The sequence below is a fragment of the Anser anser genome (genome assembly GCF_964211835.1).
Source record: "Anser anser genome assembly, chromosome: 2".
Lineage (NCBI taxonomy): Eukaryota > Metazoa > Chordata > Aves > Anseriformes > Anatidae > Anser > Anser anser.
The window spans coordinates 78,618,493-78,644,979 of NC_139721.1; the positions used below are offsets into that span (position 1 = coordinate 78,618,493).

The 26,487-nt window shown below is 44.4% G+C and overlaps 1 protein-coding gene across 3 annotated transcripts in view; it reads left to right on the top strand.

Moving 5' to 3' along the window:
* SLC22A23 (solute carrier family 22 member 23) overlaps nt 1–26,487 on the top strand; it is a 97,903-nt gene that overhangs the window by 11,030 nt on the left and 60,386 nt on the right. For all 3 annotated transcript variants that reach the window (XM_083825316.1, XM_083825314.1, XM_083825315.1), the window contains exons 2-3: nt 5,382–5,485; nt 10,458–10,612. In XM_083825316.1, the coding sequence (XP_083681442.1) occupies nt 5,382–5,485; nt 10,458–10,612 (259 nt within the window). The remainder of the gene's footprint in view (nt 1–5,381; nt 5,486–10,457; nt 10,613–26,487) is intronic.

Below are 26,487 nucleotides of genomic sequence, written 5' to 3' on the forward strand. Positions count from 1 at the left end.
CAGCAGTCAGAAGTAGTTACATTCTTCTTCAAATCGTGCAAAAAGTGCTGCTGTGGTACCAGTAATATATTTCCTGCTACCCACGTAAAAGTTCCTGCAAACTTGGGCAGCTGTAAACCCCTCAAAATACCAGTGTGTGTTTGCTTAGTAGAAATTTTAGCGGGAGGATTTATCTTTACGAAGTCCAAAGCACTCGGGCATTAGTTGGAGGATTTTCAACAAAAGCATCCACCTACGGTGAAGTTGAAGAAAGTCAGATGTATTTTGTGCTTGGAGGTCTAGTGTCATGCGGCAACAAAATGGCTTGGGAGTCAGCTGTTTGCTGTGTCTTGGGTTTGGGCATTCCAGCACAGGTGGTGTTGGTTTCTTTGGGCGGGTGCTTAAAGAAAACATATAACAAAAACCTCTCAGTAGCTGGTTTGTTGGCTTTTTTGTTCTCCTTTTCCCTGCGTATTTGTTTTTTGTTGTTTCTTTTGTTTGCTTTCAGTGGCTCTTACCTTTTCCAGGTAAGTCCAGTTGTGCCTGATAAGAATGTAGGGCTTTTGCAGGGATTTCCTCCCAAGAGTGGGAAAGATGTATTTTGGAAGACGATTGCTTCTGAGTGTGGCTGGCCAAAGAAAGAGAAATTTATTTATTTTTGCCTCTTCTTCTGAAGTCTTCCAGGATTATTTGGTTTATTTTTTGTACCCAGCATTGCCATTTTGAAATTCTTGATACTTCCACCCAGCTGCCTGTACTGGTCAAAAATGCCAGGTGTTTACATGAACACTTTATTGATGCTTAAAATGCATTTGGGACCGGGGAGTGCTTTGCCCAGCTGTGAGCTCAGCTGAGAAGCATTGCTACCCTGAGCCTTGAAGATTAAGTAGATTAAATGCTCTGTCGTTGCCACTGCTGGCAGGAGGGAGAGATGCTGAAAGTGTGCTGGGGCTGGCCCCATGGGTTTTTGTTTTGTTTTCCAGGAATGTCTGTCAGTAAAACCACCCCAATTTTGTGTTGCAGATGGGTTGGTGTGTCTCTCTGGGATGCTTCTCCTGCAGCCTCTTTAGCGTGGCATAACTGCACAGTTATTTTCTGTAGAGCTGAGCATTGTGTCATTTTCTGGGACTTGTACATTTTCTCTAACGTTATAAACACAGCCAGGTTGTCATTTCTGGCCAGGGGCTGAGATGGGGAGGAGAGGAGCACTGTCCTACAGCAGCCTGGAGGGGAGTCTTGTCATGGTTCCTTCCAGTGGCTGTGACTGTGAGCATTGCTCTGGTTGTTGAGTACTGGGAAAGGCGTTAGAGATAGGTATCTTATGGTAGAACTGACTATCCTACTTCTCTGTATTTTGTTTTTTATTTTTATTTTTTCTGTGCACGCACTGGTTTTCTGGTAGTGCTTGGTCTGCTCACTTGGAGCTTTTCTTCAAGGAATAAGGACCTGGATATGGTTTTGCTTTTTTGTAATATATATTGTATGAAAAACATCACTTGATTCTAATTTTTTTATTCTTGTTTTTGTTTTTATGTGTAGCTTGTTTTTTTTGTGCATTTTTTAATAACTTTGTGGGTTTTTTCTTTTTTTTGAAAAATACTCTGAGAATGTGAAGGCATCATAAATTTAAACTCTGGCTATACAAGGTACTTACATAGAAACGGAGAGAAAAGATGGATTCTAGTGCTGTGCAGGGAAAACCGCCAGGGTCTGGTTATGAAATGATGAATCGGGAAGGAGAAGAACAAAGAAAGAGACCCATCATATGTGGACCATCATATGTGTGACAAGCGATCGATTCTTATTGCCACTTACAGGTTTCAAAACTGCCATGCAACACTCAGGGGAACATGGGGCTTCTCCCCAGGAGAGATTTGGGGCTGCCCTGTCAGGCATACATGCCCTTTAGAGGCCAGGGATCTCAAAGTGGAACCTTTTCTCTAAGGGTCAAGATAAAGTGACATGCAGCAGACTTTAAATTTGCATTTTAGGTAAAACTTTTGCCTTAACTTCACTACGAATCCTGACTCGCTGCATGAGCCCTGCCCAGATTTCCATCTCTTGCGAGGAAGGCACAGGATGGTTACATTTCGAGTGCATTAATTTTTGCCATATGTCTTCTGAAGCATGTTTCAAATAGTCCCCCAGCTTGACTTCTGGTTTGAAGCACAGTGACTCACAGCACGGGTAGTGACTCACTGAGATCAATTAAACATTAGGATCCTGAAGGTGTGACTTCTTAGGCTTTGACAAAAAGCGTTGTCACAACATGAAAAAAACACTTGCAATGTATTGCACATCTGCATAGGTGGCAAATTCTCCACATTGCTGTACTGGTACAGAAAAAGCTTTTTTTGAGATCCCTCTCCATGTTTTGCATAGTGGATTATATTTTTAAGCATAACCTATCGCCTCTGTACATCACTCTATCAGATCTCTTGCATTAGGAGGCTGGAGAGAGGACAGAAAGAAAGAGAAGACCCAGGGATCACTGTAAATTTAGCAGCACCCTTCCTTCAGGCTGGGAGCTGGTAACTCCCAAATGGGATGCCGGGGGATTCTGCCAGAGCAGCTACAGGATTTTCTGGTCTCACTGCTCGTAACGCGTTAATCTACCTTTTGTAAGAGGTGATAGGGATTACTGTCTAGACTCTGGCCAAAACAATCTCCTGGTGCAGATTTACTTGGAGCGCCACTTGAACTGTCAGCAGCACTGCCTGTCCCAGCGTGCTGCAAGATGGGAACCTGTGAGGGTTTTCTCTGTGGAGCAAACCTGGTCGTCCTGTTTGTGGAACAAAACTGCTGGTGCTCGCAGCAGGAGCTGCTGCGGTGCTGGGCATGGCCGTGCCACCTGGGTGGACATCGAGCAGGCCCGCTCTGCCCCGCAAGGCAGTATCAGCGCCGTATAGCAGTTCCTACTTCACAACCCCATCGTGCAGCTCTGAAAGCTGAGGCTAAAACCTCAAACCTGTGTTTGGTGCCTGTTTTGTATACCTGGTAGGTTTATGCTGGACTGCAGAATAAGCCTTCAGCTGAAGGCAGCAAGTGGTCAGACACAGGATTTGCACAGAAATGGATGGTTTTGTTTTCAGAGGGGCTGAGGGGTTGGGCAAGAGCCTTGAAAACAAACAGACGTGTGGTTCCCGGATAGCTTATCGGAGGGAGTGGGCCTGCTCGGGGCACTGCTGAAGGGCCTGCTGGGAGTTAAACTTTTCTTCTGCTTTCAAACTCTTGCTCTGTGTGCCAAAGTGGACAGCTCGGTGTCTGCCATGTTGTCCCGGCCTGAAATTTCACAACATGAGGCTCAGGCTCCTCCAGCCATGAACCTTCACCTGAGCGTGACCCAGCACTGCACGTTCCCTGCCCAGGCTCCGCATGAGGGCCAGCAGCGGCTGGCTGTGCAGATGGACAGACACCAGGATATATCTGCTTTATTTGTTTTCCTTGTACTTGGATGGCATTACAGCTCCTCTGACTGCAATAACGTAACAATGAGCAACTTGCAGTGCTTGCCTTTTAAAAAGTGTTTGTGTATAAATCTGACTATTTTTAATATGCTTAATTTCTACTCTACGTTCAAAAGTGATTTCTCATTTCTAATCACTGTACAGACCTTCTGGATTGTGAAAATAAGCCCAGAGCATTTGAAAGCCTGCCTGGAGCTCAGAGGTGCCTCCTGAATTTTGTTTTGATTATGGCTAGCCTGGACAGGTATTTTCCTTGTGAGCTAGAGGTTGGTTCTATAATTGTAAATATTAGGAATTGCATTTCTCCCACTCACTAAATACTTCCGAGAAGTCAAGAGCTTCGGAGAGCAATTCTCATTGCCTTGCTGAGCTGCTTGTTGCAAATAGTTCATAGCTACTCAGTGGGAAAAACACTCATACCACTTGCTTCTTGTTCCTTAGTATCATTAATCTGTGGCTTGCAGAATGGTGTAGAGGATCAGAAGTGTATGTCCCAACTTCTACAAGTCAGAACAGCAAAGAACTCAAAAATACATTTAATTAAAACTAAAAGCCTGAGCCGGAATGTTTGCCGAAAGTCAGCACGTTTCTTTTGGCCGCAGTAGTGCTACACTTCTTGGTGAGATGGTGTATTCTGAGGAAGATGTCTTCCGTGATGTTGAACCAGATGGATGAGTCAGAGCTGCCTTATTTATGGAAGGGCTGTATGTCATGAAAATACCTAACACTGCAGTGCACCTAATTAAGCTCTTTGAGGGAAGCTTTCTTTTGAAGTTGCACCTGACTTTTTAAAACAAATTGCATGTTTTAATTTTGCATCTTTGGCCAAGAAACTTCAGTGACTGCTGTTGGGACAGCCACTACTATTACCTTACATGCACAGCCATTTATTCTGTGAAGTTTCAGTTCTGGAGTAGTTGACTCTCCAAAGTTAGCTGCACTTACTTGTTCAGAAAATGTGTATGGCTCCTGTTGCCATCAATATTTGAACACTTCACAAACCACGAGCAAACACATCTTCTACATTTATTCAAGGGTATGATGGTACTATCCACGCTTCACACACAAGAGAGACTAAGTTATATGTCTGAGGGCAATGAGGGTGTTAGTCTTAAGCCAGGAATGCAGCCTGGCTCCCCTGAGGCTCAGTCTGATGTCTAGGAGGAAAACATCTTGGAGGTTAGGGAAGCCTTGCTAGAGACCTTGTTGTTCCTGCCCTTCTCTTGGGAAGGGCGGGCTTCCTGGAATGGTCCATCCATTGTTCCTTTGGACACAAAGGGTGGTTTCATTGTCAGGGATAGTCTTGGTGTTTAGGCCCTGACTGATCTGCAAGCTGTGATGGGGGCTGCTGTCCTGAGGCTCTCTGGCTTGATACCAGGACCTGGCTTTTCAGACCTGGCCTGACAAGTCATGCCATTAGTCTTCATCACCTTCCACCACTTTCAGATGCTTTTCTGAAAGCAAAAGCATCTTGATGCTTTGCTGATGGGAGCCTGAAACTAGCAGCCACTGGTGTCTGTGGTAAAGCAGCTGCTTTTCCTGGTGTCTTCAAGTGGTGCCAAGTAGGCCAATAGCAGAATGTCCTCTCAAGCTGTCTGGCAGCAGATATCGGGGGCATTACAGTGATATACCACAGTTACATCAGCAATACCAAAGCTGGAAATGCTCCCCGAAGCATCTAAACTCGGGTGGCCTGAAGAGGGAGGAGACTTAAGCATTGAGTATTCCCTTTCTGTTAATAAGGGCCTGATAAATGAGTCTTTTCACATACTTTGTGGGATCGGGGCTTGACTCAAGAGGGAAAACTTTTTCTCTGCCATTCCCATGCACTTGTTCTAGGACTGAAGCTTGCAAGGAGGTCTACACCTGTGATAGTATGTTTAAATGCATCTGAGGATAGCTTGATTTATTTTGGTTTATCTGTCTTTCTTCCAGTGGGATCTTGTTTGTGACTCGGCTTGGAAAGTCCACATTGCGAAATTCTCCCTACTGGTAGGATTAATCTTCGGCCACTTAATAACAGGATGTATAGCAGACTGGTAAGTGAAAAATCTTTTAATGCTAGTATAACTGTAAGTGAATGCCACTATTAAATATTTTTTAGATTTTTATCTACTTCATATTCATAAAGAACCTTTGCGTAATGATTTTCATGTCCTGAAAGGAGCGTGATGAACAAACGGTTTAGAACTGTATGTTAATTGCTTGAACCAAGTAATTTGCACCAAGGTAAGTAACAGGAAAATAAGCTATTTGATAGTTGACTTAGTTATTTCCTGCTGACACAATTTATTACAGCTGTAGTGCTCATACAGAATTAAGTATTTTCTAATTATGTAAGTGATGCCTTTGGTTAGTGTTTATTTTTGGTTTTTAAGTCGGGAGATGAGGCCAAAAGAAATTGAAAGTGGCATTGATTGAATAAAGGAGACCAGTGTAATGTCAACCTTGTGCTTACACAGTCTCTTCTAGAGGTGGTAGAATGCTGTTGTTTTTTTTTTGTAAACTTTTCCTTTGTTCTATTTTTAAACTTCTTGTTAAGCAAATGTGTTGATTGTAGTGTTAAGGAATCGCTGACTTACGTGCCACTAATATTGGGGTATTAGATTTAAAAGCACAGAGTGCAGTTCCTTAAATTACAGTAGTAAAAACATTATCAGATGCCCTGGTTGTTCTGAGAGTTCAATTTTTATTTCAGGAGAGCGCCTTGTAGTGCAGAAAAAGGGGAAAAAAAATTAATGCCTGGCTCAAGTGATTTCAATGGAAACTTGCAGCATCTGAAACAATAGCTCTGTGATGTGGCTTCCAGTACAGTTGCCAAAGTTGTTGCTTTAAGTAGCCCCAAGTTAACTCTTTCACCATTCACTAAACCAGGAAAGGAAGGAGTCACTGGCGCTTTTTCAGATTTCCGTAATAGGCAACCTGTCAGTCAGTGGGCAGAGAAGAGGCCCCCTGCAGCTGTGCAGTAATACGTCTCAAACTTTTGTAGCAAAATTACATCTCGGTTCTTGAGCAGTCATTAAAAGTTTTCAGGCAAGTGAGGAATCACAACTTTTCGGTGAAGTAGGGAACATGCATGACGAAATACAATTGAAATTGATTAAAGCACTGCGGTAAAACAGGGCTCTAACAGTGTGTAGAAAGTGTAGCAGGGAACTGAATGAGGGATCTCTTAGTTTTCCTAAAAAGGAATCCATGTGGAGAAAGCAGACTTATTGCCAAGTTAGGGAAATGCTGCTGTAATTGACAAATAAGTCACAAATAAGTGAACATCTTGTTGCCCAAGGCACTGTCTTCAAGAGAGAGATGCAGTAAGCGGTTTAATAGCTCTCTGCCACTAAAAGGAGGAGCATCCTGTGCTCCCATCCATCTTTCCCAATTTTGTAGCTTGCTCTACCACGTGTGCTTGTTGGACCCTCTCACAGGCTGCTAGGTGTATTTGGGGCTGCTAAAAGAGGACCTAAACAAGGATTTACTTTACAATTTAATCACAGTTTGAGTTTCCTCTAGGATGGAGGGTGGTGTGGAGAAACAGGTACAAAGGGGATTGTGCTTGTAAAATTAAAATAAAAATAAAAACTATGTCAGTCCAAAACAAGAGCAGGCAAGATTGGGCAGATTAATATATTAAAGTGTTATAATCTTTAAAAAATCTGTTTTCATTTAATTTCATACCACTATCCAGTGTAGGTAATCAGAAGAGGCTTTGGGGTATTTTTATTTTTCATTTTTGAGCCAGTAGGGTTTGGGGCTTTATTTTTCCTTTTTGAAAGGTTTTTAAAGCTGCATGTTATCAAGATGTAATGTGCATTAAGACAATTTGCTTATGCAAACTGGTCTGTGGTCTGTTCAAAATACGGTAGGTGTATATACTTAGGTAGCTCTGTGGCAAATCTATAGGAAGAAGGAGGTCTGCAAATTATTTATTTATTTATTTATTTTTTACTCAAAGCCTGTGTAAGTTATTTGTTTGACAGGCAGAGCACTGCTGGCACTTTTGCCTGCTCTCAACATGGGTAGCTGAGAGGTCTGTGGAAGGGTCTTGGTGGCCATGTGGCATCCTGCTGAGGAAACCTCTGCCTCGCACTGCCTGGTCCAGTGCTGCTTTGCACCCGCCCTGGTACTCCTTGGAGCCTTTGTGCCAATTCAAGTCCCAAAACTGACAGAAAACCTGCAAAGAATAGCACAGGAAGAACAATTTGATCAACTGAAGGAGCAGAACTTAGTCTTCTCAGGGTGGCAAGGTGCATACGTGTGGGTCTTGTCCTCGAAGCATTTGCCTTTCCCCTGCATCTCTGGTGATGCTGGGAGTATCTGCTTGATGCATCTGCACATAGTGCTGTGTGGGTTACAGGTTCTTCAGAAGCCTGTGGATGCTTGTATCCCTCGTTATTTACCTGTGCAGGCAAAATTCTGCATCTGATACAGCTAATAGTATGCAGCGTAGGCTGAGACTGTTGTGGCATAGAAATCTCCCTCTGGAATAGCATGGATGGCAGCAGATAGTATCCTGGGGCTGTTTTACAAGGGAGATTGTGTATGTTTTAATTTCTCACAAGCATTGCCATGTAGTGTTAGTCAGATAACTCTGTCTACACATAAAAGGATTTTAGATATTCTAAGACAACATCCTGTCAAAACACTGCCGGATCACCAACAATGCAGCTGATAGCTGCCCTGGAGTTTTGATTTCTGAGGAAAACCATCTCTGGGTGAGGAGGGATGCTAGGTTTGTCTCTATGAGGAGGTACTGGGGGGCTTGCCTGGCCTGAGAGGGCTTTCACAAGCCCAGGAGGATCTCCTGATTCTTCGTTAGCAGCAAACATTAATTTGCATAATTTGTATAATGCAGAAGAAATTCCAAGTCCTAATGATGCATAACCTCGAGTAAAGAGAGGGGGAGGAAGGGAGCTGATGGCTGCAAAGCAGTGGGGCCTTTTTTAATCAACATCAGGAAATGGCAGGTCAGGCTTGTGAAGAGAATTAAGTTCCTAATTCTGAGTGCTTGCATTAATGCCTTTCATCCACAAAATGCTTCCACAAATACTAATTAGTATGAATTACAGCTTGACTGCTATGAAAATAGGGATGTGAAAGTCTGCGCAGATCCCTGATAAGAGCTTGCAGTTTTTGTATTCAAGGTTTGGTATGAGGTAATTCCCCTCCGTGTCCAAGTGCCGTGCACCCTATAAATACACCATGCGAAGCCCAGGCAGCAGTAGCTACCTCAGTGTCCAGCATGTTCCTGGCACGTTGCATATCGCTGAGGAAATAACACTGTGTTCCCACCCCGAGTGGTGCAGCGAGCAAGGCTCATCCCCTGCGAGCTGGGTTTGTGAAGAACCTTCTGCCCTGACCTCGCTGCCTCCAGCTTGCCACTTAGTACTTGCTGTTTTAAAACCATCCAATGCTTGATGCCAGTGAGTTAAGTCTTGGTGAGGTGCCCCACAGCTGATGCTGCAGCTGGAAAAACATGTCCTCATCCAAAGGAGCCCCCAGCATCATCATCTGAGGTGTGACTTTAAGTGTAGGTGATGCTACACATACTGGTGTGTTTTTCCAGTTCCCAAAAGCATCAAAAATGATGTCTCCTTTCCAGCCGTTTGCTTCCTAATTCATTGTTCCAAATTTTTCAAATCCAAATTTTTAATTGTGAATGCATATATATAATACATTTTACAGCTGCTGGTGACAGTCTGCTGAAATAATTGAATAGAAATGCTGCGGTATGTGGAACTGGATTAGGTTGTGAGGTTTAAATGCTCTTTATTGTGCTGACATTCAACCTGATGGCTGGCTTGCAGCTGACAGACTGCTTTGAATGGGTCTGTGAAAGCTGCCTACGAAAAGCAAGTTCATATATTCTTTGTGGAAGTGGCATATGGAGCTGGCTGAAAGGAATCCTCGGTTCCACTGGAAATCTTGTGGGAGTTGACAAGTTGAAAAATTTTGGAAATCTCCACATAACGATCCAATTCTTGCTTAAAAATAGCAGCGTGCTCTGGTGCTTCAGATCATCTGCGTTGCACAGGAAGAGGAGGGGGTGGGGAAAGGGGAATTATAAACACCGAGCATGTGAGATATGCAAAAGCCTCATATTCCTTTTACATAAGAGCCGAACTGTGCAGCAGGTGCCCCGTGTTCAGGGGCAGTGTAATTCCTCTTCTCATCAATGCCACACCAGCATGTGCAGCTATGGCTTGCAGCTGAAAATCCTTCCTGCCCAGGAGGGCTGCAGATCCTCGTGCCCACGCTGCCACTGGTAGCTGCAGAGTGTTTTTTGATTTTGTTGTTGTTTTCCTCCTCCAGTCGGGCTCGTTTTGTGGGTCTCTGCAGCTGCTGTGGGGATGTGAGGGGAATTCACTACTTTCCTACAAGCATTGCTGTCAGCTCTATGAGGCTCAGGGAAGTGGCACAAACCCTGTTTTACACTTGGTCCCTGTTTGTTAGGCTTGTCCTTAATAACAAGGCAAAGAAAAGTGGTTTTTTGAGCGTGCTTCTCTTGCAGATGAGGTTGGTAAGCACACATCTATTGGGAAGAAGAGACCTGCTGTAAGCTCTGTGGTTGTAGGCTGTGGAGAAATAATAATATACCATATCTTCTAACATATCATACACCTATCTCCGCTGCTACAGAAAGCTCTGAGAAGGTGTTTTTGATCTTCAAGAAACTTGTTTATGACCCTACTGTAGTTCTTAGAAGTTTCCTTGTTCACTATTGGTGTTTTGCAGTTGATGTCAAGCCGTAATAGAAATTGAAGTCAAACAGTAATAAATCATATGCTGGCCCTGCTTAATTCCACCTGAAGTGAACTTGTCAATGCGAAGTTGACTGAGGAATTAATTGATTTTTAGTTAAAAAATAAGTCAAAAAAAAAAAAAGGAACAAGCTTGAAAAATGGGTGGCAATACTTGGAAGGGATTGCATGACTTGTGCCCCTCTTTGTAATGCTGGAGCATTATGTCCATTCTGACTTTTAACACCGTTTCTCCTTACTTTCTTATTTTTAGGGTTGGTCGACGGCCTGTACTGCTCTTCTCTGTCATATTCATTTTGATATTTGGACTGACTGTGGCACTCTCAGTGAACGTGACAATGTTCAGCACACTCAGGTTTTTTGAGGGGTTTTGCCTGGCTGGAATAGTCCTCTCCCTGTACGCACTGCGTGAGTATGCCTTCATCACCCATCCAAATGTGTATTTACTGAGTACGTTGCTTGCTGTTCTGGGGCTTCCTGCTTTCCTCCAAGCAAACAAAAGCAGAATTGTTTGCACTGAAAAAACTTTAGCCTGAGTTTCAGTGACCAAGTAGGGATTTTTGCAGCTATCTCTTGCTACAGAGCAGTCTGTGAAGTGGTTTGAGGGCCTGTTTAAAAAGAAAATTATAAAATGTTTGGGGTATTGTTTGCTGTTACGTAAACCTAGAAAACATCTGAGTCATGGCTGTAACGGTTGTGGATTTCACTATGCAGTACTGAGCTCAGTAGGAAACTCCCTGCTTTCCCTGTCTCTAGCCATACATATTCTGGCACTGTTTCAGAAATTCTCCTGTTAAGTGTGGCCAAGAAACCCCTTGTCCCTGCCTTTGATCATAAAGTACATCAAAAATACGTGAGGAGGCTGAAGTCATTTTATCAAGGCTCTTTGTTTCTTTGTTGTTCTTTTTTTTGATTTTTTCAAGGTGGTAGGTTGAGGGGGGAACAACTGAGATAAACTTGAAGGAAATCTTATGAGAAATGTCTTTGTGATCATAGTATTTTGGGGGAGATGCCTGGTAAACTTGTCGCCAAAACAGTTGGAAGCCCCTTCTGGAGGCCTTGCCCTCAGAGGGTCCGTGTGCAGTGCCAGCAGCCCCGTCTGTGTCACTTGGATGTGCTCCAGGGAGCTCTGTCCGCTTGCGCTTCCTTTGCTGTTTGTGATTAACAGGTAGCACACCAGCTGAGGAAAATACAACATTTCCCCCTCTTTATTATGGCTCTGGAGAAGTATTACCTAAATATATCCTGGGACTTGCTATACAGATCTTCATAAAATTTTATTCACTTCCTACTGTATCTGGTGTCTAGCCCATCAAGATTTAGCACTGTATCCTTGCTCTGCATGGAGTGCTTTCTACTATTAAGCTCTTGTAGAGCTTAATATTTGTATTTGTTTTGGTTTTAGACGTCACTGAGGGGAAATCAGCCTGACTAGAATACACAAGGGCTTGCTCTGTATTGTACTTCTTCATAGTAGATAGGTTTACTTTTTTTTCTTCCACCTCCTTGTCTTTGGTCATGTAACCTCTAGTAAGAATTTTTCATCAAAAAGTAAGACTACTACTGAAGACATCTTTTTTTTTTCCTCCTCTTTTTTATTTTTTTTCCCCCATTGTAGAAAGTGGTAGCGAAACTTGCTTATCCATTTCACTTAGTGGCCCTAGAGATCTTAGTAGGGTGGAAGAAACTGAAGCAGACCAGGTTGTTGTTGAAGCAGAACTAGCATCAAACCTCCTCCCTGCTGTCCTGCTGCATAGTCAACTTCTAATGCTGATCATGGTCTTGGCCATGAAGAAAGATCTTCCTGTGCTAGGGCAGCCATTACGTGTGGATATTCAGCTGGAACTTAAGCTAGTTGGGATTTTCCACTGCCCAATGGAGTATGTTTGTCCTGGTTGGTTGGTCAGTTGGTTGTTTTTTCTTGTTATTTTTAAGCCATCTAAGCAAAAGGTTCGTTATGGACCTTTGGAGACCTGAGAGAGAGTGCATGTGTCACTGAAGAGTAGCCCAACAGTAGTTTGCCAGCCTAGGCTTTTGTTCAGCAAATGGGAGATGCTGGTTAGTCCATGCTCTGCTTCATTCAGATCAAGGACTTGAATCTGATTTCCCCCCTGTAATTGAAATGTTTGCTGTATCCGCTGCATGTGTATGTCCATTGCAAGCGGGCATCTGTCTGCATAGGCAATGTTCGAATAGAGCTAGTAGGTGTTAGGAGAGATGTATGAAATTAGCTGCAGTATGAACATCAGTGCAATTTTATAGAAGTAAGAAAAAAAAATGTCCCTGCACCCCTGGGAGATCTTTTGGCTAGGGAGGTGAGGGAAGTGGGAATTTCTGTATTAAATATTATCATTAAAAAAATAAAAAGTGTTGTCATCTTGGTGTAGAGTATTGGGAAAGAATTAATCCCTAGAGCCTTAAGAGAATGGGAGGAACATGATTTTTTTTGTTGTTTTTGTTACTTTTTCTTCGGTTTTCTTTTTTTACTCATTAGTAGTCGTAATTTGTTAGGCTTTCTCTGAATTTTAGATTATTTTCTTCTGTTTCTGCCAGAGCCCATACCACTCCATTGCACTCCTCTGTGGAGTCATCTTCTATTTCATGGCCCCTATTTCCTTTCTGTTAATGGTCTTGATTTCTTCCGCCGGAGCTTCGTGTCCCCAGAATTCCCACTTGGCTGCCCCAAGCAGAACAATACAAAATGGAAAGTTTGATCGGCTAGAAAGAGTCATTAGCTGAAGTTTGCAAAGCTACTCTGCAGAATCAAACTCTGTAGGCCTGTATAGCCTGCAAAGGTAATAAGCGTGCCACAGGGATCCTCTTACACCATGTCAGGCTTGCTAGTTATGCTTGGATTTATAGCCTGCCTCAGGGAAATTGTAAATAACCGTCCTGGATGCTTTGGGAGTGGGAATAGCACCAAAGTGCTGCCTTTCAAACACAGGGCTGCTGAGCTTGAGTTGCCCTCACCGCTCACACCGTGCTCTTCTCAACATCCTAACGTGGTTTTCCTACGGGTCTGTGCCAGCATGTAGGGCGAGCCCTGAGACAAGCATTGCTTTTGGTGCCCCTCTGCAGGCTGGTTTCAGGGTTGCCATGAGCTGCCTTCTTGTGGAGGCTGTAGCGAGGAGGGTGTTGGCCTCTTTTCTCAGGCAACAAGTGTTAGGACATGAGGAAATGGCCTCAAGTTGTGCAGTGGGAGGTTTAGGTTGGGTGTGAGGAAGAATTTCTTCATGGAGCGGGTGGTCAGGCATTGGGATGGGACGCCCAGGGAAACGTTGGCATTGCCATCCATGGAGGTGTTTAAGAGATGTGTGGATGGGATGCTTAGGGACGTGGTTTAGTGGTGGGCTTGGTAGGGTTAGGTGATGGTTGGATTTGATGACCTTAAGGGTCTTCTCCAACCTAAATGGTTCTGTGATTCTGTACAGAGAGCTGGAGCTGCTTGGGACTTGGCTAAAGAAACCGCTTTTGATGCTGATTCCTTAAGCTGAAAAGTTTTTCTGCAGCTGTTTTAGTTTAGGCAAAAGCTTTTGCTGGGACAAGTTTTTCTGGTAAAACTTCTGGTGAACTTGCAGGAAGAGCCAGGCTTTGCAGAGGTGGTGATATTTGCTGTGAAGGGGGGAAGCAGATGGGAAATGAACCCTGGGAACCTCTTCCCGGTGCTGTGGTCATTGAATCCTCTCTCTGTGAGAATGAAAGGGAGGTGGTCCTTTTCCTGAGCAGTGCCACGTGTGCCTGAGCAATGCCTCGGCAGGCACCTGGGAGCTTTAGCAGCAGGTAAAGGAGTGCCGCTTCCCGCGAATAGCCCCGCTCACTGGCATCGAGCCCTGTGGGACAAAGTACGCTCGGCAGATGTGGAAATCGCTGCCTTGGCCAGATGCTGTGCCTTCCCTCGGGCTGGGTTTCACAACCCGGCGGGGCTGCAGGCAGGACTTCCCCCCACCCACGCCGCTCCAGCGCTGCTGCCGAGGCCGTGCTGGCATGAGCATTAGTCCGGGGAAGCCGTCCCCGCGGGGGGCAAAGGGTGCTACTGTCAGCAGGATGCGCCCTCCGGTCTCCTCTCGCCTCCCCTGGGCTGGGTTCCTGCTGTCCCTCGTGCCGCCGGGGCCTGGGGGAGCAGGACTTGTCGCTTCCTGGAGCAGAGGCCGGGGTGATGGCACAAGCCGCAGCGCGGGTTTGCATACAGTCGCGGGCTGTTCGGCTGTTTCACGGGTGACTGGGCTGCAGATTAGGCTGCAAAATCGCGAAGTCTAGACTTGAATGGAGCAATAAATAGGCTCTGAGAATAGCTGCGCGGAAAGGGAGACAGCATCTCAGGTTGGAGCGAGGAAGCAGGGGTGTCCCTCCAGCACGTAGCAGCAGAATGAGTTGGCGTGGTGTTTTCTCCCATTTCACTGCTAGAAGAAAAAAGGTAGGAATGCTGTGGAAAATAATAGCTTGTGTTTTGAAAGGTTGGAGAACTCTGGCAAAGGTTTCCAGACTGGTTAAGATGTCCAGCTGTGATGTATCTTTCTCGTTTCTAGCTAGGTCGACCTAACCTGTTACTCCTGTAAATTACACAGGCACTGACCTGAGAGAGGCTCAGTGTGATTTCTTAAGCCTTTTTTTTTTTAATGTTTATTCTGTAAAGCTAAAGCAGCATGCTATAGAAAGCTTGCTAATGCTGAAGAGTGAGCAAGGAAGCCCAGGCACATTGGATTGTGGCAATGTCAGATTTGTAAAATAATTGTGCTTCTAATGAGCTGTCAGAGGGTGAGAGTTGCCTTCTTGTTTTTCTTTTTTCCTACCTTCGCCCACCCAGAAGCATATAGGCACTGGTATCCTGGAGCATCCCAGGTGTGTAGCCCCCATGTTCCATGGAGCTAGAGGAGTGTAGGCAATAGAGTTGCTCCATTTAATTCTCCAGTTTCCCCTCCTGAGTCTTCAGCAGCCGACGTGGCCTTGGCCAGGCAAGGCAGGTGAAGTCCTGCAAACCGCACGCTCCGAATCTGTTCGGTGCAACCTGAACCAGCTAAATAAATAACGCTGTAATGCCTTCCTCAAATCGGAGGACGCAGAAGGCATCTGACTGCGTTCCAGTGCCTTGACATGTGCTTTCGTTCCGCAGTAACATGCAGTTCTCTCGGCTGACACTTGGGTGACAAGATCAAGGTTGTTAAGCCACCTACCTTCTGTTTATGTAACCAGCCTTCTCCTGCTCTGAGTCATCCGATGCAGGTCTGGGAGGAGCGATCGCAGACAGATCAAGCGCACGAAAATCTTTCTGAATCCCTCTAAAGTGGCCATTAATTGCTAAATCACGGAATCAAAGATACGGGGCTCTTTGTCTGAAGAGCAGCTAGGGGTTCTGATATGAGGTGGGATGCGAGTTTCTGGAAAGTGCACCTCTCTGTTTTTACTAGCTCTGTGCAAGAACTGTTAAACAAAACAACGCGAAGGAGGAACACTACAGCTGCTCAGAAAAAGGTCTGCATGCCTTTTATCAAATGCCTGTGGGGTTCATTTATGCAGGAGTGGAAAAGGTTGTTAGAACTGCAGTACTCCCCATATAAATATCTTCCTTGCTTCCTCCCACGTTGATCCTACCAAAGGAAGCAAACTGTGACTCCTCAAGTAATTTGTTGGCCTCCTTTTCTCCACGTTTCCTTCCCTTTTCTGCTGGTCAGAGCTCTTCTAGAGAGACAGTGTCTACCCTTGGAGCACTGGCTGGCATGTTTATTTTAACCCCTACAGACTGTTTTCCAGGGCAGAGGTGCCCTTGGAGCATTGTAAATATGTTGTCCTAGATCACAGGGGAAAAAAAACATGCAATTTGAGGCAGCCAATTCGAAATAAATTTGTACAGCCTTCAAGTATGCCGAAGGGGAATAAAACCAGGATCCTTCTAAAGCTCTTTGGGAGGTTAGAAGGTGTTCAGTTAATGCAGAGATTGCAACAGGATCTGATTTTAATCAGTTTTTCCATTTCAGTTGCTGAAAATCCTGTGTGTTATGAATGTGACCAAAAAGCCCAAGGAATTAATTTTTATTTGAGGTACTTCTTGTGTGATTGGTCAATTGGGAATGCAATTAAGATGCAACGCGGCTGTTAAAATACTTGTGATGATGGCAATCAGATGAGATTAGAGCACACTTGCTATTTCCCCAGCTCAAAATACAGCTTACATTTACAGTATAAAGCGTGTCTGCCTTTTAATTGTTCCAAACCGGCTTCAGCAGTTGGGTATGCTCTCTATGAGGAATCCTACCTTCTGTCATGCAAATGCTTGTAACTGTCACTTTTCATGCTTGTAATGATGCTTCTAGGGATTTTTTTTGTTTGTTTTTATTTTTTGAGTAATGGCAAGTAGACTTAAAGCTTTGCCAGAAGGATGAGCAGACCTAAGAGCTTGCTGCCATTGGGGGAAAATGGAGGTGGCTGCTCTCCTCCCCTTCCAAATTCCTTTGCATTGTCTCATGCAACTATAGTTTTAGATTAAGAGGGGGTGTTTAGGATGGATGTATAGTTAAATCCAGAAAGTTGCCTTTTACTTGCAGTTCTCTTACTTGGCTGAAGTGGTGTTAGAGTGCAAACTGTTAACATGTCTGTTCCCACCTGCCTTTTCTTGGTGGTGTAAGGCAGCTGCTAAAGGGCTTTTCCTTGCTGCATTGATTGAAGCTACTGGCGTGAGCTGCAGAGGGTTGCTGGTAACAAAAGCTTCTGATACTGCACGTGCGTGCGTCTGTGCAAGCCCTGTCCAAGGATGCTGCTGCAGCCATCCAGCTGTGGGTGGCCTGCATCATGCAGCTCCCTGCTGCGGCTCTGCAGCCCCTGGAGAGCCAGGCGCAGCTGGCAGGGAGGCAGCCCAGCAGGAGGAGAGCACGTCCACCGGGCTCTGACCACTGCCTGGGCTCCAGCTGCTCTGCTCGTGTCAGCTGGGACACGGCGATGTCCAGTTTCAGGTGGTTGGTAGCACAGCGATACTGCTGTATGTCCGATGTTGTCGTGGCTTTGTGGTTTGTCGTGGCTGTCCTTCTGTGATCCGAGAAGTTATATTTCTTCTCTGGGAAATGCAAGTGGATCACAGACGGGTATGAAAGTTTTGTCAGCCGTGATTTGTATTTATTTATTCTTTTTCCTGGCAGGAAACTGAATCCACTACAGAGAGCATCTCTGGCTGAAGCCATACATATTCTGCTAAGGCTGTTGGCTCACTGAGTTTTAGCTATCCCATTCCCTTGGCTGAGACCAGCGTCCTTGCACCCTGCAGAACTTGTAAGCTGGCCGAGGTAGAGCTGGAAAAGAGACGGGCAGCAACGAGCTCAGGAGCTGCCCTTGAGGTAGTCAGCGTACAGGCTTGCTTTTTTTTTTTTTCCCCCCGCAGCTGCTTCTTCCAGTGAGGCATGGGCACGTGCACATTTCTCAGTTACTTTCTGCTGCAAAAAGAGGGACGTATAGGTTCACAAATCACCTGTGAATGAAGGAATAGTGCTTCGCTTCCCTTTTCTGCCTGTTCTTACGGACTTAGCAAGCCAAATTGCAGTGGCAACAGGATGTGCACAGAGGGAAAAACACATGTATGCGAAAGGTGGATTTAAAAGTTACGTGTAGTGACTTGAATATTGAAGTCCAGCAACAAATGTCAGCACACAAATTCAAATAAATATTTATGTACCTTTCAAGAGGAACCATGATTTAACAAGGCTAGCCAAATTTCCATCCCCAGCCACGTAGATGTGACTCCTGTCTTCTCACTTATGAATAACATGACCCCTCGGGATTTTTTTTACTAGTTTGACTTAATTAAATTTCACTCAAAGCATGAAAATTGTAGGCAGTGCTCATTGTGGTATTTCTAAAAATGCATGTTATTTAGTCAGATATAATAAAAACTTACTTTTTGTTTTAATTCTTGGCTTTATTTGTATGATTAAATTCTGTAGGCTGGCAACACAATGTACCAATGCTCGTATCGCTCACTTTTCTTCTTTAAAGACAACTACTCAACGTTGCACTGCAGTGAATTTGTTTGTAAATTATACGCTGCAATTACTGATGGACCTGAAAGTACGAGCTATGTTTTTGTCTTTCGAGAACATCTGATCCCTTCTTAAATGAATTGTACATACAGTTGTGTGTTTTTTAGAGATAAGTTTAGGCACAAGTGCTTGTTACTAGCTTGAAAACTTGTTTGTTCACATTCCTTGAATTCTGGTTATGGTATGAATGGAGAGGAGAAATCGGTTCACTGGAATCTAATGAGTGATGCACAAATCTCTGCGAGCGCACCTTTCAGTTTCACATTCCTAAACTGTATGTCCTGTCTTTATGCACCCAGTTTGGAATCTTTGAGCCGTAGATAAGCTTAGTCTTAGTTGGGTGATATAAAGCAGGTGGTCTCCTGGAGAAAAGGGGTGTTTGAAGAAGGTGACTGGGCTTGGAAATGCGTCTGTCTCCTTTTGAAGGGTCTCTGTGCTGAACTGGGGGGAGGGAACATGGTCCAGTGCTTGCTTCAGAAGTTCTGGATCCGCGTTCTCCAGCCTCTGCAGGTGATATCCCAAGCATCTCTGTCCAGCTTGTGTTTGCAGGAATTCAGAGCAGATAAACTATTCTTGCAGCTTCCCTGCTCCGGCTTTCTGTCCGATTGCTGTGTGGCAGAGATCACCTTCTGCAGGGCACGCTTAGCTTGTACAGTGAAGCCCCAGTCCTCTCCTCCACAGTCAGGCACTGGAGTGCAAATATATCTCCATTAGTGGCTTACCTCACGTAATCAATATATTCGGTTATGGATGTGCATTTCATTTTGCTGCTGTGTAGCATCTGAGGAGGGCACTCGCTGGCAGAAGCAGCAGCAGAGCACAGGGGTTCGTGCGTGCCCTAGCAGCCGAGGGCCTTGGTATGGTGGAAGAAGGCAAACTCTGCCCGAGTGCTGTGATTGATGATCACCTGTTAGAAATGCAGGCTGGGAGGCCTGTGTGCCCCAGCACTGAGGCACGGGTAAGTTGCTTTGTGTGTTGTCTGCTGTCCAAACATTCAGACCGATTGTGCGCAGAAATGAGGAGGCTGTTTTCTCTGCGAGGCATTCAGTTCAATAGATGCTTAATCTCATGGACCAGGGATCGTTGTTTAAAATAAACAGATTAATAAATCCCTCGAGTATTCTGCTTGATGGGGAGCCGCTGTCCAGAAGGAGCACAGCGCTGCTCTCTCAGCTCCTTGGCAAGGGCCTCTTCAAGTCGCGGTGCTGCTTTTGCACCCAGGTTTCAGCGCTGTGCTGGCAGGCAGCGTAGCCATCTCCTGGGTACGCAGCCATTCGTCCTCAGAGCACTTGGTTTGCAGCTTTATAAGAGAAGGCAGAAGGAAGAAAAACAACAAAAATATATAGGAAGCAGAAGCAATGTTGGGGGGGGGAGCAATATATGAGAAGAATTTTTTTTTATTATGGACTGAAGGCAGGGAGGAAAAACAAGAGCAACTTAAAAGGGTTGTATAATGGTAGAAGTAGCTTGTCTGTTGAAATTGCAACCAGCGTTCTTAATAAAATCCCATTTTGGTTTCCCTTATAGCTCTGACGTTGGAAAGGGGGTTTTGTCTAGAACTTGACTGACTTGTTTTTCAAGACAAAACCAAATCTGTATTTCTAGGAAGCTTGAGGAAAATTAATTAAAGAGCTTTTGATTTATAGACCCATTAAAATTAACTCTGCTTTGAAAGTCAAAGAAATAAATAAAGCTGCCAGTGTTAGTCATCTGTTGGAAAAAATGGCTTCTCATGTGTATGTACAGTAGAGAAACCCAATTACTGCACTCGAATGCTTTGGAATTTGGACAGGGGAAGCTTTGATTATATGAGCCTTAACTCTACCCATGTTAGTCTTTTCAGATGTCAATGTGAGTCTAGAGCTGTGAATCAGCCTGAAGCATTGTCCCATCCTTGCTTACTTTCTTGTTAGCGTCTGTGATATGTCTGGCAGAAAAGATGCAAAGTTCAATTTGCATCTTGTAAACGTTTAACCTGATGGATTTGACTTTTCAAGGAGACAAACTTCACCCTTCTTGACTCAGTATTGCATTTCAATAAAATATGTATACTTGCAGCTGCTTTTCTTCCCTTCCTGACCTTTCAGTCGTCTTCTCTGGCTGAGGTTAGGTGCTTCTTAAGGGCCTGGGGACAGTGTGGAACAGCAGAGAACAGGAATAGCCAATGCATGACCCAAAGAGGAAAAATAAAGTAAAAGGAATACATAGCATGTGCAGCAGCTGCTTCTTCTCTCTTCCTCTTGATAAGAGGGAATGTGACATACTTTTCTGCTCCCTTCCAACCAAGAGTAATAGCAACAATTACAGATTTTGTATCCTAGCCATTTCAGAAACAAAAACGCAGCCAGGCGAAGCAGTGTGTTGTGCTGGTCTGTGCAGATCTGGGTAGCACTGCCCTGCTGGTGCTGTACCCTGCTCGGATCCAGCCTTGGGGCTTTTAGTGCCTTGTGGGACTTGCATGGGACTAGTGCCTTTTCCTGCTAGGAAAACTTTATATACAAAGTCTGTTCTGATGAAGAGGCATCTATTTATTCATAGTGTTCATGCCTCCTCCTGGCCATGGATGTGTGACCTGCCTGCGCAGTGCCACTCGGGTGCAAGCCCCCAGCTGCACCACGTCTCTGCACAAAGCAGTACAGGGCAGATGCCATACTTCACAGAAGTGGGTTTTTCTGAGGAAATAACCCACTTGCCTACCAAAGTGGGGCTGGGGGGGCTTTTTAAATAGAAGATAGACATATCTCCTTCCTGCTCTGATTCCTGGAATTAACTAAAATATCAAAATAACACTGCAGAAACGGGTTGAAGCTTTCGCCATGCTTTTGGAGGGAGATACAGATTCAGCCTGCTGTAGATGCAGTTTCGTAGCTCTGACTTGTGGCTTGTAAATGAATTGATTCCCACAAGCTTATTGCAGAAACCTGAGGTCAGGAAATTCTCCTGGTGAAAACAGATTAGGCTGTTATAAGTCACTGTGAAGTTACAAGTCACCGTGCCTTTACTCAGCATGGGTCATTCTGGAACATGGGATTTAAAATGCTTTTCTTACAGGCTTTTTAGAGATTAGACTGTGTTTAATTGCAACTTGGCAGAGACAGCAGGTTTAATGTGTTTAGAGACGTATGCCTCGGACAGGTTGACGTTTCCTCCCAAGATAGCTGTCTGCTTGCAGTAGTAGCAGATGGAAGTCCTTTCATGTCTTCTGGGCACTGACTAATGTGCGTTGGAAAAGAGTGGATAAACAGCAGAGAAAATGATTCCTAAAAATAATAATAATAGTAATAATAATAGGGATCTGTATGGCTTTGTTTAACTATGTTTACTTCAGCGCTTGGAGTGAAGACACTGGCTTTGGATTTACGTAAAACTCCTAAAACGCGGTTGGAGAACCAAATATGATCAGGTCTTGGTTATGAGACTTCCAATTTTCTGGCTGGCTTTTCTTAGCAACATCCAAATTAGTGAATAAATAGAAGCCTCCAGTCTGACGATGACAACAAATAATCCGTGATTCATAGTAAAACATCTTGATTGTGGACTTGGCAGCCCTAAACCTTCAGGAGCAGAAATGCAGGCCATCAATCTGATGCTGCAATGCTGGAAAGACCTAGTTTCTTTGAAAAGGTCACTTTGTTGCTGTCCCTTTGGTTTTGCTTCAGTAAATTATATCCTCTAAGGAGAAGACTAGATTTTATTTTTGGTTGTGAGGGTGGGGAGGGTATGGTGTTAGGACTTGAACTGCGGGGCAGAGATAATGTTGTTTGCATCTAGTATAAAGATGCTGAAAGATGTTCTCTGCACTGAACTGATCAGCTCGTAGGACCTTGGTCTTCTACCTTTGGTATTTGCAAAGCCTTTGGGATTGTCACAGTGTGTTTTTTTTTTGTTTGTTTGTTTTAGTTTATCTCTGTTTTTAATTAATTTTTGATTGCCACTGAAGTGGCTGTCTGACAGCGTCTGACTACAGTGTGTACATCTCTATTTTACGCAATGTCACAAAATATTTTAAAAGAAGGAAAACACAAAGGGAAGTTTCTGGAATCATTTATTTAGGCTTCAGCTATATCTCCCATTTGTTTTGTTATAAACAGTACTGAAAAGAATGAGTTTCTCTTTCTCAGCGCTAGAAGGGAATAGTGCTTATTCTTTGGAAAAGACCAATGAGAAAGGTATACTACTTGTTATAACACGTGAAGGGAATTCACTAAGATTTATACAAAAATATATTTGTCCTGGTGATTCTGAATTGTGAATACTGGCCTGCAAAATAGGCATAATTCGAATTTCAAATAATAGAATTTTAGTAGCTTAAATTTAAGCTGTTACTGTAACAAGGTTAAATGCTAAACCAAACAATCACTGTTTTTTATACTGCAATGCAGTTATGCTTGTGCAATGTGTAATTGGTATGGAACAGTACTGCTGTGATGTAAAACCTTTATACAATTTTAAGTCAAGCGTTTGGTGTAAAATGCATTAGATTGAATTCCACTGAAGATCTACACACTGGGTAGTTACGCATTTGGAAACCCTGTGTGTACAATCTGCCGTTACTTTCCCATTTGTTCTGTAAGCTGGTGTATCATCAGACATCGTTTTTTCATGTTGACTGAGGAATTGTACAGGACTAAGTTGTGGCTGGCAAAGCCTTCCCATCCTGTCTGCACGTGGAGGGCAGCAGCACATTCTCCCCGGAAACCTGCTCGCCCCTGCTGAGAGGTGTTTCCAGCCTGGCACAGGACTGCTTCCCGAGTCTCTAATACCTGTTCCCCAGGGGACTGGTGTTTTCCTGGTGGTCCTTAAGGAAAGGTTTTACTGCACGCGAACTGTGCTGCAAGCACGACCCAAGCGAGATGCTGGTGTTCAGCGGTCGCAGATATAGTGTTCCCCCATTCCAGTCTGCGGTCACCGTGCGGGAGGGCTGTATTTGTGAGGCCAGAGGTAAATGTCAGGGGAAGCAAGAATCGCAGGAAGGTGGACGTGGCTGATGGGCTGGCAAAATGCGTCCTGGCCAGCACTGTCTCGTGAAACTGAATGTGAAAACAGAGCGAAGGTGTGGCTCTGCATTACAGCCCTGGAACGGCACAGCAGGTTTCAGAAATTTCTGCTACCTGTTCCCACGTCCTGAATTTTGCTGATTTAGCCAATTCTGTTCTTGAAACCAGGTGTGCAAGGTGATAAGGCTTAAAAAACTTCAAAAGTACCACTTGAAATATCATCCTCTGTATTTTAACAGATCCATTTTAGGATTTCTGTGTGGTTGCATCAGCGGTTGAGTTGGTGCAGCCGAGGGAGCCGCAGCCTTTCCCTCCCACCTGCCTGTTGTCTGCGTGCATTCAGAGTGAACCGAAGGTAGATGAGCTGCAGAGTACACTTCAGGTGGAGTGAAACCGAAAGAAAAGAAATCAGAGCATCGTGCTCTGAGGAAACAGCTGCGATCTCCGGACCCCAGTAAAGGAAATTAAAGAAATGATGAGCAATGAATGGTGTGCGTGTGGGCTGAGTTGGCTGTTCTCGAGGGGAAAAGTCAGGGAGGGGAAGAAACTCTCAGCTCACCTGTTTATGATGAAAAGTCACAGTCTTTTGTTTGTGTGTTTGTTTTCATTTGGAGTTCTGAAATATTAGCAGCAGACCTAGCAAAGATGGATGTATGAGTGTGTGGAGACAAACATGTAAAAGGTGCCTGATAAAGTGCTAAATGGAAATCATGACATATGACTTACAGGAGGGGAAGGGTGCCTAAAAATATGTGCACACTTCTTCTTTTGAAACTGCATTGTGTCGAGATGTAGACTTTCCACAGAAGATGCTTGACTTCTGTGGCATTTCCCTGTGCTGGGGAAACTGTAAATGTCTTGTTCTGAGTCAAATTTAATTTCTGGAGCCTCTAGAGATAATGTGGTGCTTTTGAATGCTATGTTTATTTTATTCCTCGTGCCTGGATTCCTGGATAGTACATTTTCTCTGCAGTCTCTTTTGTCGCTGAACTAGTCTGTTGTATCATGGGAATCCCTAAGCAACAAGGACAGGCTTAGGTGAAAACAGATGTCAAAATATTAAAATGCTTTGTGGGATAGAAACTCCCCATCCCACGCACACAATGTATATAACCTACTGTCGGCATAGTCTCCTCTGCAATACCTTTTTTTCTTTTCTTCTGCACAAAGTTCTTAGTAATGTACTGAGGCTGGCTTACAGAAAATGTTGACTGAGCATAATTCCAAGTGGCCTGAAATGTTTGGAGGTACTTGTGTGCTGTGTGGGCATGGGGTTGGGAGAGGCAGTTGCTCCCCAAACCTGCAGGCATCAGTGTCGCAGTGTTCGTTTGCACCCGATAACCAAGTGAGTATTCTCTTCCCCTTTTATTTAAATGGGGATTACTGAAGGCAGTAATCCAAAGCTTTTGGATGTGAAGTCAGAGCCTTTCTTGGGAATCCCCTGGAAAGCCTCTGAACGGTGGAGGCAAAGGTGAGAGCTGCGAGGCTGCCCTGCTCCTGCTGTCCTGGGCTCTGCTGGAGCTCTCTGTTCCAGAGGGAATAGGTTCCATAGTACTATTTCTATTTTATTTTATTTCATTTCATTTCTTTTTGTGGGGCTTGGAAACATGTAGCCTGTCTGTGTGCCTCATCCTCCAAAGATAATATGTCAAAGGAGCATAATGAAAACTTGGCAGATACAAATTGTGAATTTAGTTATCTGTGTGATGGTAAAATGGTATGAGATCAGGCTCTAGGTCTGCAAGGGGATAAAACAGGCTTCTTAATGCTGGTGTGCTTGACTCTTTTGGCAGTGTCCTCATGTAACACAGAAGGAGAAAGCATTTCTGCATATGTGTGTGATCCTGTTTCATTCTCCCAGCCTGCACTGTCCCAGACTTCCCTGCCACTCTTCCCTCTCTCCTCCGGCCTCCCTTTCCCTGCTGTTTTCCCAGTATTTTAGGCAATGCACGTGGATATCTCATGCAAAGGCATGGTGAGGGAACGTGCGGTTGCCGTGCTCTTGCTGTAGCTCATGTAACAGCTGACAGGTAATAAGAAGTGTTATTATTTCACCAAATAATGAAACATGTCTAGAAAGCACCACGTAGGGCTTTGGGTGTGTTTTGGAGGTGGTGTTCTGACCATTGGTCCAAGCTGTGGTCTGCCTCGTGCTTTCTTCAAGTAGTATGGGTTTTGGTCTTCTGGTTTGTTAGCAAAGGCTCATATAAATTGTTTGTGTTTGCAGACTCTGGCATAAAATTGTAATAAAAAGCAGAACAGAGCAATCAAAACTCCCTATTTCTTTGTTAGTGCAGATCTGTAATTCCTAAATTAGAATGTAAAATTAGTTTATATCTTAACGTAGGAAGCTTCGTGTGTTTAAGGAAGAAAAGAGGAATAAATCCAAAATGGTGCTGTTGCCTTTAGGTGTCTTGCTGTGGAAAAAGGTTATGGATTTGCTGACTACATTGCATCCACTTTTGATCTGAGGGAAACAGTCTTCACCTGAGCGAGGGCATATAACACCCTGCCTGCCTGCCTTGCTATTGACCGTGATTTCCTGGCAGTGGCACTTAATGGCTTGTGGAGAGAGGCTTCAGCTGAACTCCTGAGACAGGCCAGCATGGTCTGTCCCTGAAACATCCTCCACCCGACCCATCCCCACCTCTCCTTGCAGCACCGTGGGTGTTGGTGGCAGAGCAGCTGGTGTTCCCATTGCTTACCGGGTTTAGTTTCCTTCTTGGCACAGCTTCTTAATGAAACACCTGATGAGTCAGTGTGAACCCGTCTCCCTTGGGTGCATGGCTGTCGTCTCCCTGAAGGCCAGGCAAGAGTGAGGAGGATTCTGTAAGCCAAAAAGATAGTATAATTTTATAGTCCAGTACCTGTAGCGATGGCAAATTGCAAGTGAAACAAGCTCAACCAGAAGGAAATGTGCGTGTCCCCTGCTCCCTCAGGCAGCGCTTTTACATAAGAGGGACACTTCAGAGATGCATATTGAAATTGATTTCATCTTTCTGCCCCATTAAACAAGCAATTGGTTTTCAACAGCAGTTCACAGATGAATCAGAGTCAAAGCAGGCTGATTAACTGGAGGACAGCCAACTTAGCAATTGTTTGTCATCTCCTCCTTAAAGCTAGCTGTGTACATTGATATACACGTCAGAGGCTTAAAACTTCTCCCCTCGAGAGACAATACAATAAATTAATCTGTTGAGAAACTGCTGAGATTCCAGCATCCCTACCAACTTTTGCATTTAACCAAGTTAGATACTGCTAGCCC